This window comes from Paramisgurnus dabryanus, chromosome 3, assembly GCF_030506205.2.
Source record: "Paramisgurnus dabryanus chromosome 3, PD_genome_1.1, whole genome shotgun sequence".
In the NCBI taxonomy this organism is placed as follows: domain Eukaryota; kingdom Metazoa; phylum Chordata; class Actinopteri; order Cypriniformes; family Cobitidae; genus Paramisgurnus; species Paramisgurnus dabryanus.
The window spans coordinates 46,065,698-46,081,611 of record NC_133339.1 but is presented as its reverse complement, the minus strand read 5'-3'; the positions used below and the strand labels follow the sequence as shown (position 1 = coordinate 46,081,611).

At 39.1% G+C, this 15,914-nt stretch overlaps 1 protein-coding gene across 1 annotated transcript; it reads right to left on the bottom strand.

The window, feature by feature from the left end:
- Window positions 1-1,065: 1,065 nt before the first annotated feature.
- LOC135744864 (5-hydroxytryptamine receptor 3A-like) lies at window positions 1,066-8,433 on the bottom strand. Its single transcript, XM_065263246.1, has 8 exons — window positions 8,350-8,433; window positions 8,218-8,262; window positions 7,799-7,908; window positions 6,713-6,885; window positions 6,446-6,606; window positions 6,096-6,306; window positions 2,518-2,634; window positions 1,066-1,205 (listed from the first exon to the last, which is right to left on the bottom strand). Exons 1-8 carry the CDS (start codon window positions 8,431-8,433, stop codon window positions 1,066-1,068), a joined length of 1,041 nt encoding a protein of 346 aa, XP_065119318.1.
- Between the last annotated feature and the right edge of the window lie 7,481 nt (window positions 8,434-15,914).

Sequence of the window (15,914 nt, the reverse complement as noted above, 5' to 3'; positions counted from 1 at the left end):
TTGGACTGTCTTTGTCTTTGGGTTAACTGATAAAAGAAAAAACTCTCCCCGATGCAGAGCATCTGTTTTCTCCAGATCAAACTGGACTCTGTGTTGATGAAGGCGCATCTCACCAACATGCCCAGTCAGGCACAACACAACGGTCCCACTTAAACTCTTCCAGAGGCTCGTGGGGCACATGGCATCCTTGGCGCGGTTGTTCCCTTCGGGTTGATGCACATGAGACCGCTTCAACATTGGCTATTCACCCAAGTTCTCCTGACACTGCAGGGCAGACGCACACTGAGCCCCTGGCAAAACCCTTGGTTCCTTATGGTCGGTGTTTGTAGTTACCACTGTACATCTCGAATCTGGGCTGGGGTGCCATGTGCAATGGACATGCAGTGTCTGGGCAGTGGACGGGCCCTCGACTGCATTGGCATATCAACTGACTAGAGTTGCTGGCTTTCCTGCTAACGCTGAACCCCTTACTTCCTATAGCGTACCTCAACCATCAGGGTGCAATATGCTCGCGTCAGATGTCGCAACTCGCCCGATGCCTCCTGTTCGGGAGTTAGCAGAGACTCAGGTCTCTACCTGCCACGCATATCCTGGGCAACCTCAATCGTGCAGCCGATGTGCTCTCACAACAGGTCACGACCTGCGGAGAGTGGAGACTGCACTCCAACATGGTTCGGTGCATTTGGGAGACATTTGACGAAGCCCTGGTTGACCCGTTTGCTTCTCTGGACAACACCCATTGCCCGCTATGGTATGCCCTGACCGAGGGTTCCCTCAGCATGGACACTTTAGCGCACACCGGACCATGTCACCTGCGGAAGTATGGTTGCACCTTTTTGGCCCAAACAGACCTGGCTCTCGCTTCTAGCTGTTATTGCGGCCCATCACCTTCATATAGAGGGAAGATCATTGGGACAGCATGATCTGATTAGTAGGTTCCTGAGGGGTGCAAGGAGGTTAAATCCATCTAGATCACGCCTCATACCCTCTTGGGACCTCTTGGTGGTCCTCTCGGGACTAAAGAGATCCCCTTTGAGCCTCTAGTAGAAGCGGATCTTCCTCACCTCACAGACCTGCAGGCGTTCTCTGTTTCACCTGTGTCTCTAGAGTTTGGGCTAGAGTTTTGAGCCTCATCCATACTATGTCAACACTGTGACTTACAGTATGTCCAGTCTTTTTCTCCACACTCGAGCAATGTTTTCTCCCTGTTGTAAGATTCAGACACATTCTTGGTCATGTGTTCTGCCCATATGGTGAGACCATTGCCTACTGTAAGGTTGTGATGTCATTTAGCATTCAGTATGGCATGTTTTGACTCATCTCTGCCTGCTTCATTGACGTCAAGACATATAGGGACCCTACTGTCGTCATGAACACCACGTCGAGTGGACAACAGAAAGGGAATGTCTCGGTTATTACTGACTCATCTCTGCCTGCTTCATTGACGTCAAGACATATAGGGACCCTACTGTCGTCATGAACACCACGTCGAGTGGACAACAGAAAGGGAATGTCTCGGTTATTACTGTAATCACGGTTCCCTGATGAAGGGCTCTGAAAGGAATAGTCTACTAATTTTCAATATTAAACTATGTTATTACCTTAACTAAGAAGAGTTGATACATACCTCTATCATCTTAGTGCGTGCACGTAAGCGCTGGGGCGCGCTGCGACACTTCGATAGCATTTAGCTTAGCCCCATTCATTCAATGGTACCAAACAGAGATAAAGTTAGAAGTGACCAAACACATCAAAGTTTTTCCTATTTAAGACGAGTAGTTATACAAGCAAGTTTGGTGGTACAAAATAAAACGTAGCGCTATATTGTATGGCGGAAGAGTACTTCGACTCGGCGCAGTAACACTCTCCCTCTCCCATTATGAGAGGGAGAAGGGGAGCGGATTTTTCAAGCGAGTCGAAGTACTCATCAACACAAATGCTGCGTCCGAAACCGCCTACTTCATACTGTATATAGTACGCAAAATGCAGTAGGCGAGGCGAGTAGTATGTCCGAATACATAGTATTCGAAAAACAGTATGCGAAAAGTACCCGGATGACCTACTACTTCCGGTTAGATTTTGCAGTGTGCATACGATAGACACTTCACTATCCCATGATGCCCTGGCAGAGGAGTTATCCAACGAAGAAGAAGATCATGCGGCTGTTTTCGCGCTGGAATGACATGACGTGATGAAGACATATGTCATGTGATGTAGCAACATGGCGGATGTAGTACGTCCGAATCCCATTCATACTACAAGGATTCATACTATACAGTACCTACTGTTTTAACGGCAAGTAAGAAGGTACTTCATCGTACCTACTATACAGTATGCGGTTTCGGACGCAGCCAAAGTCTTGTTCCCTCCATCAGGGAACTGTGGTAAAAGTCGTAACTGATACATTTTACTACAAAAACCATGGTTAAATTATAATTTCTGTAGGTAAATTTGTAGCATCCATCCACCTATAGCAACTTTTTTGTAGTTAAACTATGGCTATTTTTTTATATTTACCAGTAACAGTAGATGTGGAATCCTCAATCTGATCTCCTTTCGCCATCAGAAAATCCACAAGAATGCTCTCCAGAATGCTGATACCAATGAGAATGAAAATCACACTGCAGAAAACCCCTGTGGAAAAAACATATGAAATAAAGATCTTGATAGGAAAAAATGAATAATTTAATTGTTACTTTTTAATTAAATCCATTATATTCATTGTGATACATTTCTGTCTCTAACAAATTACTGCAAATACTCCACATTTTACTTGTAATCCCAGAATGAGGCTGTATTAGAAGTATATAATTAATGGTAATACAGTGGGTATAGAAAAGAATCACCCCCCTTTAAAATAAGCACATTTTGTTGCTTTGCAGCCTGAATTGAAGACAGACAAAAATGATTTTTGTTTTATTCAGCTGTATTTACAACTTATAACATCCAAGTGAAAGATATAATACCAACTTGTCAGGAAAAAAAAAATACAAAATAAAAAACAGAATCATTGAGTTGGAAAAAGGATCACCCCCTCCTAAAAATGACTTGTAAACCCTACCAGGTGTAGTTAAATAACCTTCTCAATAGCACACAAAGCCAATTGACTTTCAACTGTGATCAGCTGTGGTCATTTTGATTAGCTCAGCATGAAACAAGCTTTTCCTGAAGCATTTCAGTCCTTGGTAGTGCAACTGAAGAAAACAATCAACTATGGGTGGCAAGGCATTGTCAAAAGATCTCCGGGATAAAGTTGTGGAGAGGCACAAGTCAGGAGATGGATACAAAAACATCTCAAAGACTTTATCAGTGCCTAGAAGCACAGTGAAGTCTATTATTAAGAAGAGGAAGGTATTTGGTACAACACATACCCTCCCTGCGTCAGGACGTCGCTACAAACTGGATGAAAGAGCCAGGAGGAAACTGGTCAGAGAGGCTACCAAGAGGCCTAAAGCAACTCTGAAGCAGTTGCAGGAATTCATGACAAAGACTGGTCATTGTGTGCATGTGACAACAATGTGGCTTGTATTGGAGGGTTGCAAGAAAAAAGCCACTCCTCAAGAAAGGCCAAATTCAGTCACGACTGAGCTTTGCCAAAACGCACCTTGAAGATTCTAAGGCCACGTGGAAAAAGGTGTTATGGTCAGATGAGACTAAAATTGAATTATTTGGCCTCAACGCCAAACGATATGTCTGGCGAAAATCCAATACAGCTCACCATCCAAATAACACCATCCCTACAGTAAAGCATGGATGTGGTAATATCATGTTATGGTGTTGTTTCTCTGCAGCAGGGACTGGAGAACTTGTCAGGATAGAAGGAAAAATGGATGGGGCAAAATACCGTCAAATTCTTGAGGAAAATCTGCTGCTCTCTGCCAGAAAGTTGTCAATGGGAAGAAGGTTTACCTTCCAACATGACAATGACCCAAAGCACACAGCAAAACTGACCACACAGTGGTTGAAGGACAAAAAGGTGAATGTCCTTGCATGGCCTAGTCAGAGCCCAGACTTAAACCCCATTGAAAATTTGTGGAATGACTTGAAAACAGCAGTCCACAAACGGTCACCATCAAATTTAACTGAATTGGAGCGGTTCTGCAAAGAAAAGTGGTCAAATATTGCAACGTCTAGATGTGCAAAGTTAGTAGAGACATATCCCAACAGACTAAAGGCTGTGATTAAAGCAAAAGGTGGCTCAACAAAATACTGAAACAAGGGGGTGATTCTTTTTCCAACTCAGTGATTATGTTTTTTTATTATTTAATTTTTTTCTGATATGTTGGATTTAAATCTTTCACTTGGATGATATAAGTTACACTGAGTAAATACAGCTGAATGAAACAAAAACTGTGTCTGTCTTCAATTTAGGCTGCAAAGCAACAAAATGTGATTATTTTAAAGGGGGGTGATTCTTTTCTATACCCACTGTAAATGGTAAGTGGTATTTATTAATATCATATTGTCATTATGCCTGTAGCCTACCTACTGTGGTTGTCACAGTGCCACTAAGTTGTGTTGCTTTTCGATATTAATAAACAGCTACCGGTTTAGCTGTGTGCACATGTAACTTTACCCAATAAAAGTTGTTGTTGACGCTTGAATGTATGTCGCTCTACATACGTCATCTGATATAATTGAAAAGATTGGCTATGAGCTACGTACAGACGCATTTGATAGACATTCGTAGCGCCAATAAACGGCTCTGGGCATTCGTAAACCACGCCTCAAATAAGAGAAAATGAGCATGTGGTTCCCAGACCATGTCTCATTCTCTATGAGACTGGTCTGGTGTTAGCTAGGCTACTACAGTAGAATCATTGGTTCTCGTCTCTTGTCTGGAGACTGTGGCCCTGTCCCAAATGGCACACTCCGGACTTGTGGTCCTCCTCAGAGTCCACACTTTGATGACATCACGTAGTCCAGACTTTAGGGACCCTTGATGCGAGTCCACGTGGGTGCACCGGAGTCGTATTTTAGGACAGACTCGAGCATCACACCAGTAATAGGTAGAGAAGTTGCTTGTCAGTGTGAACTCCTCCCTTCCGTCGTCTGATTGGTCTGATTGCCCTTTCCCAAGGACTTCTGGGTTAGTAAAGTGCGCGAAGCCTGCTGCAGCGCAGGCTTCACTGGAGACCGCATCAAGGGGGCAACGGAGGCGCTGATGAGCACACTTCAAAGCATAAAAATAACAAATGGGACACCCTACGGACTCGTAAACTAAGTGAGAACGCGCAATTTAAAGGACAAGTTCGGTATTTTAGACTTAAAGCCCTGTTTTCAGATTGTTTATGGTGAAATAGAATGGTTTTGACTGAAATTTCGACATTTGCGGCTGTCCTGAGAATTTTCGCGTGTTTGTGTTTCAGCTCAGACCTCTACAATGGGTCTATAGGTGCACTGGAACAATCCTTCCTAAAATGCATTAAACTTTCGTTTACAAAGACGTGAAACTCACAGAGTGGTTAGGGGTGTTCCCTGATATGCTCACACAAAAATCGCTGCAAAAGATGCTTTCCAACAGCTGTTTTAGCATTCGTTGTTAACTTGTGGACCTATTTTCCCAAACGCCTCACACCCGTACATTCTTCCGCTTAGAGCTTGAATAATAAACACTCCAGCCCAGGTGGTGGCGCTAATCCGCCTTTGCCAATTGCAAGAATAGAAACAAAGTTCCCGGCGCGGAGTAATACCGTACCTCACAGCACAACTAATACATGTCAATGGAGTTGGTAAAAACTACGATAAAACCTGTTGGAATGCGTCTTTTGGAGCGATTTTTGTGTGAGCATACCAGTGAACACCCCTGACCACTCGGTGAGTTTCACGTCTTTGTAAACGAAAGTTTAATGCATTTTAGGAAGGATTGTTCCAGTGCACCTATACACCCATTGTAGAGGTCTGAGCTGAAACACAAACACGCGAAAATTCTCAGGGCAGCCGAAAATGTCGAAATTTCAGTCAAAACCATTCTATTTCACCATAAACAATCTGAAAACAGGGCTTTAAGTGTAAAATACCGAACTTGTCCTTTAAGGCCACGAGACTGAAAGTCTCCATTTGGGACAGGGCCTAAGCATACTAGTAAGGCTCACCGATCAATGGGACCTCCTTGGCAGTAGAGGGCAGCGTGTCATTAAGAATGAGCAGTAACACAGAAATCGCCAAAAGTAAAGTCACTTTAAAGCCCAGCTTCTCTCCTTTTGCTGAATTCATGAAGAATGAGGCCACATCCAACACAAGAAAGCAAAACACTGGTGATATGAAGTTGATGATATACAGTAGAGGTCTCCTTTTTATGGTGATCTGCAATAAAAAGGAAAAAATATATATACTTACTGACTTTACTAATCCATAAAATAAGTTACTATGGTGAAGAGAGCATTATTAGTCACTTCACGCTAATTAATGTGGTAAATGTAATGTTTTACCCCCTTTCCTGTACCTGAAATTTCAGCTGATCCAGATAATATCCAAAAGTACTAGTATTGGATTTGGATACAGTAATACTGAGGAGTTCCCACTCCCCTTGAGTTTGAAAAGACTTCTTAGAGCTGGCAGTCATAAATGAACCATCAGTTAATGAATTGACTGTAAGCTCATCAACTGTGAGTGAATATAAACAAATAAATGATATTAATGTCAGCCAATTCTGAAGGGGAACAATGATTTTAAACATTCACCAGCATATAATTTTGGGTTTCAGATTTACTTGAATTCATTGAAGACTGAACTGTCAGCTCGCATGTTTGGACATCAAAGGGAAACTTGTACAGGTCCATCTTGCAGGCGGTGGTCAAAACTAAGGTTTCGGACAGGACTACAACACCCTCACTGAAAATCTTTACAAAAGGATTATCCACAGATGCAAATTCTGCTTTGATGCTGAAAAGAAAAAAACAACAACAAATATTATCCAATGTTATGACCAGAGACATCAAATGAATTTGGCTATTTAGTCACATTATACAAGAGATATAAAGGGGTCAGGGTTCAGTTTTCTTAATCAAGCTCCACCTTAAAATCAAATCAAGCAATTTAAAGTGAATTTCAAAATTTAAAGTTAATAAATAGAAGTATAATAATATAAGAATAATTATATATTAAAGGTAACGTTTTTCCTGATCCCATCTTTCAAACTTTAGTTAGTGTGTAATGTTGCTGTTAGAACATATATAATACCTGTAAAATAATAAAGCTCAAAATTCTCTGCCAGGCGATATATTTTCTTTAACAGAATTCGTCTTTCAAAGCCTACAGCGAACGGCGGGTTTGGACTACAGTCCTCTACTTCCTGCTTTAATGACGCCACTAGAACAGTTTTTGACTAAACTCCGCCCACAGGAATACATCAGTCGCCAGCTAAGCTAACGGCTAAGCTGCTGTCGAATTACAACACACTAAACAAACTACACAATCAGAACTCGATACGTATTTCTGAAGGAGGGACTTCATAGAACAAGGAAGACATCAGACCATTATTAGGACAATGAAAACAGCGCTTTAAGTAAATTGTGTGAAAAATAACACATTTTTTACACATGAAACATGAACACATGTTATATTGCCCACTATAAACACATTCAAAGCGTCAAAAACACATAAAGAACGGGACCTTTAATAATATTACAGCTTAAATCATGACACTTAGCAATATAATTACGCAGCATTTTGTTATTTAATATCAATATAACATCTATTTTTTATATGTAATTTTTTACGTACTAACAACCCATTTTCACATTTGTCTGTGATGAAAAGATAATTTCTAATATAAAAATAGAAGTATTTATTAGACCTTTCGGCAATGGTAATGTCTGGAATCCACATCTTATCTTTATCAATTGTACATGTTTGGATCCCACAAAAGTCGCTGTCGTTCCACCTTGTGAATTCATTGATCCAACCCTGAAAGTTATAAAGTTAACAGTGATTATACCAGTTTTGGGTTTTCAACCCATGAACAATATAGCCTCTGTATGCTTATAGTATATTTATTTTATTTTCTGATTTCTATACACTGTAAAATGTGAATAGTTTTTCAACTTAAAATTTCCCTTTAGTTTCACTTTAGGTGAAACATTTTAGTTGAATAAACGTACATTTTTGAGGTGTTACCAATTGAAGTAACTTTTGAAGTTGAATAAACTTTTTACAGTGTAACACGGTTTGTAAAACTGTGTAGCATGACATGAGAGAGGTTTGCAAAACACTTACCAATACAAGTGTGATCTGTGTTGCGAAGCTTTGGGCTTTTTCATCCTATAGTTAAAAAAGAGAAAAGTTCATTGGCATCTCACGTGGCGTGTCTGAATTGTTTCGGTGCAGTAAATGATGATGGACTCATACCACATCTGTGATGGAGGTAACATACAGGTCCAGGTAAACTTTAACAGGGTTGCTCCAGTTATACACCGGGCGGAGAGACTTCATCTGAAAGTTATCGCTGTCTAAGCCAAGATGTTCAATAAGTCCCTTATAACTGCAGCTATCAGTAGCAGTCACCCAACCTAAACACAAGAAAACAAATCCATATTCACAATAAACAACAGTAAGATTATAAAAAATTACAAGTTATCCTTCTGTACTTCATATAGACCGTTTCATCGGACGCATGTGCCGTGACGTCGGATGGTCTGGTCCGAACTTTACTTCCGGTTGGGTCTGAGTAGTTGCTGAAACTGAACTCGTAAACAAATACCTCGTCAAAAAAAAAAAAAAATGTTTGGGTTTCCTATGTAATCTGCGTTTTTTACCGGAAGTTTACCGGATGTTACGTGTTTTCAACGAAAGCAGCTTGTTTATGTTGTTACTGCTGAAACCGTATATACTTTGTATATTTTGTTGTAAGCAGCAAAGACACACTTAAAGGCTGTATATACTTGTATTGTTTTAACCAGTTTCACATTTATGAAATAAAAAATATAAACACACATCACAATTGCACATTAAAGAAAATTTTCTACTAATAATACAAATAAAGAACTTACCAAAAGCAAGAAAAACCATTAACCAGCACAGATACATGGCAAACAGTGAAAAACAACAAAAGTGTGATCCAAATTAAAAACGATTTTAGCAGGATGAAGAATCAGTCTTAACCGGTTAATGTCATTTGCTCATTTTTATGTACTGTGAGTGACAAACATGCCCCACCTCCTCCATAAGTTTACTAAAATGTAGGTAAACATATATGAAAAGCTGACATCATACCTTTTATGTTAGTAATTTGCATATCTAAATAAAATGAATAATACATCAAATACAAATAACATTTATATTCAGATATAATTAAAATAACTCAGGAAAAGTTTTTTAGCATTTAGAACTGCATGTAAATTTGTACAACATTTAATAAACATTTGTATTACAATGTCACATCATTTGAAAATTGTACACTTTGAAATAGTCTGTCTTACCTTCTTTCAAATTACATATACACTTGCCATGCTTCTTGCCTCCTTCCATACAAAAAAGTAAACAAATATTAGTATGCAAAATGAGTAGGATGTCTGAAGCCACCTTAGTATGCAAGAAATAGTAAGTGAGAAATACCAGGATGATCCACTATTTCTGCTGAGGATGCATTGGATGGACACTTTTCTTTTTCTGCAGAACCTTCCCTTCATTAAAAAATATCCGTTTATCAATGGCACTGAAACTTGGTAAGCTGAGGTGATGGATTCATTCATTCTGTCTATTCCTTACACAGTGTCCTTCACAGCTTCTGTGTCCTAAATTCCCAGTATGCATTGCTGACATCACGTTCACATTCTCTAAACACCACTTTTAGGAGACGAGACAGAAAGATTGATGCCCTGTCAGTGATATATTCTGTTATTTAATTACACAACATTTGAATGGATCAATACATTTCATAAAATGATATTAATTTTGAACAATACCGTTCTTAGAGCAACTTTGATGAACTTTTTTGATCCATTTAAAATGTTGAGTGTATTTTAAATAGCACATAACCTGCACAAATCAATCATGATTATTACAAACACCTGCCTAAACACTCGGACCGCTCACCTGTGGTTCTGTTGAAAGGAATAAAATATGGCAGATTTATTGACTCGGTATCAACTTCCAGATTCATAAATTAAATATTGAGTCTGCATGCACAAAACTTAATTAGATAAAGCAATGATGTGTCATGTTAATTTATATGTTTGACTTAACTCACCTTTGTATAACCTCTATGGTTCACAGAAGGACATGGATGTAATACCAGCTTCTTGTGCAAATACCAGTTAAGGTATAGCTACCTTTCAGTCCATAACATACAGCTTTCTGTGATTGTGGGATTAAGAACTGAAATGTATTCCTACATGTAACCATAGATTTGTAGACTTTCCTTATTGTTGTCTCTTCTGACAAAATTTTGTGCAGTTGAGTGCCATGACTTCGGTCTGATCGCCCGCTCAGTTTTGTGTTGTTTGACGGCTCAGCATGTGCGCGTCTGTCACTCGGGCGCTCTCTGCCGTTACCCTTAGAATTCCTCTCACCATGTGGACCTTAAAAGGACAGCAGATGGCTCAGGTCACTGACTGTACAGCTCCGGTTAGTCTCTTTGTGTCCGGCAATCACCGTGAGGAGATTGTGCTGTACCTTCTAGGCTCCTCCCTTTCTCCCATCATTTTGGGTCATGCCTGGCTGGTACAGCACAACCCGCACGTGGATTGGCTTAATAGTGTTATTTTAACTTGATCTCAGTCTTCTCATGTGTCTTGTCCTGGAGCTGCTTCTTCGGATTCTGTCTTCTGTAGATCTGCGCAATTATTACCATCTAGTGCGCATTAGGGAGGGAGATGAGTGGAAGACAGCATTTCATACACCCTCCGGGCATTTTGAATACTCCATTTTACCGTTGGGCTAACGAACGCTCCGTCTGTCTTTCAGCCTCTGGTTAACGACGTGTTGAGAGACATGATCAATAAATTTGTTTTCGTGCATCTTGATGACTTACTCATCTTTTCTCCGTCTAGGCAGGTACACACTCAGCACGTTCGCAGAGTCCTTCGGCGTCTCTTAGAGAATCAGCTTTTTGTCAAGGCGGAGAAGTGCGAGTTTCATAAGGAGTCGGTTTCGTTCCTGGGTTTCATTATTGCTGCTGGTGAGATACGCCCAGACCCCTCTAGGATTAAGGCAGTAGCCGAGTGGCCAGCCCCCGACACCCATAAGGAATTGCAACGGTTCTTTGGTTTCGCCAATTTTTATAGCGATTTATCAGGAACTTTGGTCAGATTGCTAAACCTCTCACTGCACTCACCTCCACTAAATAATGTTTCCGTTGGAATAATAGCACTCAGGAAGCCTTTAAAAAGTTAGTCTCGGTTTATCTCTGCTCCTGTTCTTTCTATTCCAGACCCAAATGCTCAATTTATGACCGGCGACCCGCCCCTTGCTATATTTGTGGGCAGAAAGTATGGCTCTCCTCCAAGGATCTCCCTTTCCGAGAGCCTTCACATAAGCTGGCTCCCCGCTTCCTTGGACCATAGAGTATTATTAAGTAGTGTTGCTTTCGTCAACGAAAAGTATGACGAAATATCCTCGTCAACGAACCTTTATCACGTGACGAAAACGAGACGAGACGTAACGTAAATGCTGGTCATGTGACGAAAACTATAATAAAATGTATAATACAATATTGTTGACGAATAAAAACGAGACTAAAAGTGGTTTACTAAATAAAAACTATGCTAAAATGTGTCTTCATTTTCGTTGACCAAAACGAGACGAGACGAAATGTTATAACGTTATTTCGTCTAGCAATCTCCTGGCACCCCGCCACCTGACTGCAAATTATCATGTGTGTTCAATGGCGCTCTGCAAATCGATCCGCAAAAATACGTAAACGTACAGCGAGAGCGATTAGAAAGCATGCAGAGCAGTCTGTTCTCGCGATGCTTTGATATCATACGCAATGCGTTTGCGCAGTAACACGCGTCACGTCACGTTTGATGGCCAGCTGCGCCCGCGAATACACCTCCGCATCAAGTCTTCAAATGGAAACGAAAAGTCCAAAATGAAACCTGTGCATCGTTTTCAGGTGAGTTCACAAGCCTGTTACTATGTATAGCGTTGACTGCTGGCACCGCGAACTTATCTGTGTGATTTAAATAATATAACAATGTACCAGTTTGCATCTTCAATCGTTTAAATGACATGTGCTGCGTTGTGTTTTGAAGCATGGTAAATATATATATGCTAAAGACGTTGTTTTATAACTTATATGCTAACAACAAGGGGCTGTGTCCTTATTTATTATTTGAATTAACTAAACTTGCTTAACTGAATGCTTGAGTGTTAAATCAATCAAACAGCTGTATTATTTAGAACATAACCATACATACAAACTTTTGCTTTTGTTAATAGACATCTGATGTTTCTTAAAGCTGGCTGTTTAATTTACTTACAAGAAAGATATTTAGTAATTCTCCAAAATTGCTTGGATTTATACTGACACGTAAAATTAGCTTTGTCACATTATAGTGCTATTTGCAAAACAAATACAGATATACTATATTGCATATTTGTATAATTGTAGTTTGTGTTGCTGTCAAAATACAATTATAAATGATAACAATAGCATTTTAATAAAGTGCTATAGCATTTTAATAAAGTGCTATTCTCACACATAGCCTACTATAGTTGTGATTTTGTTGTTGTTTTTTAACTAAAGGTGGCACCACCGTAAAAGTCAGCTTATGGCACCCATCTGACCAGCAGTGGCCCTGTGTGTGGGTTTCTGCTTAGACTACTCTGTTTTGATTATGTAGACTTTAATGTAGACTCTTTACCTACAGTCAAGTCACTAGCCGTTTCTCAATATGCGTTCTTGTCTGTACTTGTGTTCTTATGGACTTGTGAAACGTCATCAGTCGCGGCCCAAGTACTGTTCCAATTCAAAGTTCGCATCAAGCCCAAGTTCACATAAAATCCCCGGATGTGTTCTTGATCCGCCCATTTTATCGAGAATGGATCAGATTAGACTTGTGTGGACTTATGACAGCGAAGTTTCCCAAAATGCATTTCGCGTCAGGAGTTCGTTCTTCCGAGTCTGAACTTGCAAGTTCGAACTACGAAGGACACAAGTTTTGAGAAGTTTTGGTTTTGAGAAACGGCTACTCACTCAGAGGTTAAATAAAATTAAGTAAAATATATATCTTCAAATCAAGTAAATTCCAATCAGAGCATCTTCCATGTCTAAAATGGATGTATTCTTATATCTATAAGGTATAGTATAACAAGATAACTTTTTTTAATGGGTTTGGCTAAAAGAAAATTTTGGTTTTGTCTATACTACTGCTAGGTACTTATACTATATTGACTGGGTTAAATAGAATTCCATTACTAAAAAGAGACTAAAATACAATTTTCATTGACTAAAACTAGACTAAAAATGTCACCAGTTTTCGTCGACTAAAACTAGACAAAAATAGTCAAGGATAATTCTGACTAAAATAAGACTAAAATGCCCAGACTTTTAGTCGACTAAAACTTAACTAGACTAAAAAGAGTATGACCTGACTAAAACTAATAAAAACTAAAATGTCAGCTTGACACAAAGACTAGACTAAAACTAAAATTAAAACAGGCCGCCAAAAACAACACTATTATTAAGGTCATCAGCCCAGTTGCGGTTGAGCTCAGATTTACAAACTAGAATTATTTTCTTAGGTCATTTTGCTTAGCAAAAAAATACACATTCATTAAAGAATTTTTTGATATTTCTACTGAAAACAAGACAAAAATTCTAAGTAATAAAGTAATTTTTAGCAGTTTGGCAACTAAAATAAACTATGCTATGATCAAATAAAACCTGCTCTAAAGTCTGAAGTCAATGAGACAACATTGTTTTTGTTTTTTAAAAAGCGCGTTAGTAATATGCGCCAATAAACCGAACAACAACGCGCATTTGTAAAAGATTAGATTAGAAAACGGCAGCAGGGCAGACTTCAGATCTTTCCCCTCTGCGACTTTCAGCACGTTCAGCCCATCTATGCAATACAGTGGAATACTTCAAAAAGGTGGGGTTTTACAACAGAACAAGATGCCATGTTTTTATTCTTGAAGTGATCTTTTTACTGTGTTGATTAGATAAACTGTGTTGGACTGGACTGATGCCTTGGATTTGAAAACGCATCATGTACGCGGCACAGCGCTTACAACCCAACAATAGCGCGCTTACACCGAGCTAAATGAGTTCATGTTCGCATCTATTAGGTTTACAGACAAATACACATTACCATGTCTCAGAGTAGTTGAGTTTCATAGTAAATAATTGATTATCTTAAACATTTTATTGCATTCGGTCTTATAGACCTACCTATTGAAGTCTCTGTTATTAAAGTTAACTAAATAAGAAAACAAGAAGAGAAAATCTGTCTAACTATACCTTTGTAACAAAGGTAAATCCAAATTTATCTTAAATAGGCTCAATTACATTTTTGCCAAAAGTGTTCAGTTTAGGGTGTATTATGGAGTTAGATTTTGAAAAAGTTACTGCAGTTAACATGAGATCTTTTGTTTCATTAACAATCAGATGTGAGAAATAGAAACACAAATTTTCTTACTCTAGGTTTAGATTTTCTTTCATTTAAAGTCACCATTATTGTGATCAGTGTTTGTTTTAGTTGAACTTGACTCTTGACTCTTACCTTATTTAGTTTTTTGACTGCTTTAACTTTGTGTTTTTAAGACATGTTGCTCACAGCAGGGAAAAGACAATAGAGCAATTCTTTGATGGTGGTTAGCCTGTTAATAAAGCCTAAACACCATCAACTAGAAAACGTATGTATTAATTTAGTGTTTGGAACCCTTCTTTCTCTGGCAATAATGTGATACTACAGTATGAGATCCAGCTCTCTCATAGCAGTTTGTTATTCTGAAGAATTTTGAAACACTGATACTTAAAATTAACTGGTGTGTTATGTAGACACACAAACATCAAGAATCAGAGTATGAATCACAATGATGGTGACAATAAAATGAAAAACTTCATGCTGCAATGCATGCTGGGTATCAACAAATTACAAATCTCATCCAGGACTCCCATCATGCACTGCAGCATGGATAAATAATGAACTTTTTACTATTTTCTTTGTCACCATGGTTGAAATTCATACTCTGATTCTTGATGTTTCTACGTCCCAAATATAAAGCAGTTAATTTTTGTTTCTAAAATTCATTAATGACAAACTGCTATAAAAGTGCTGGATCTCATATACATGATTGACAGATAAGAAACTTGTGATTAGTAAACTAAGTAGATGATGATCTTTACCATTATGTACCAATCACCACAGAATTGCACTATTACCATAACAAATGTGTTTTACAGTATGAACACAAAGTTAACACAACCAAGGAAAAGCTAGCACTCAAAAAGTCAAGGGTCAAAAGTCTAACTAAAACAAACATTAATCACAATAATGGTGACTTCAAATGACTCTCCAAGTAAGATGTAAAATGCAATTTAAGGTTTCAGACAGAGATGGTGAGAGAGAGGATAACAGAGCTTTTAATTCTGCTTCAGTGTTACTTTTTAACACTCTGTAAATTGGGACAATATATGCATCCAGCAGTGTTCATTTAACTCTGGGGGTTTTGCTGCATGAGGGCTTCCTGGGGTCTAAGTGAGGGCTGCCCATGCAAGGGCCCTCGTAGGCTTGTTTGTAGGCCTTGTTCTGGCCCAGAACTGGGCCACTGTAGGGCCGTCATTCTTCGTTGTATGTGGGCCGAGGAAAACTGGTTGTGTGGGCCGGAGCTGGGCCGGAACAAAATTGCTATGTGGGAATTAAAATAGCTGTTTCTGACTTCACAAACCTGTCACATTTGAAACAATCAAATTAACTCATCTTAAATTTAGAGGTTTTAAACAACTGTTAGGTTATCCTAACTTTAAG

Bases quoted from the DNA above. Each gene is read 5' to 3' on its own strand.
- LOC135744864 (XM_065263246.1), bottom strand. From the start codon at position 8,433: ATGAAGTCTCTCCGCCCGGTGTATAACTGGAGCAACCCTGTTAAAGTT. The intron at 6,607-6,712 runs GTAAATCTGAAA...ATTCACTCACAG, and splicing joins TCAGTCTTCAATGAATTCAA to TTGATGAGCTTACAGTCAAT. The intron at 1,206-2,517 runs GTAAATATAAAA...ATCTTACAACAG, and splicing joins TTCCACATCTACTGTTACTG to GGAGAAAACATTGCTCGAGT.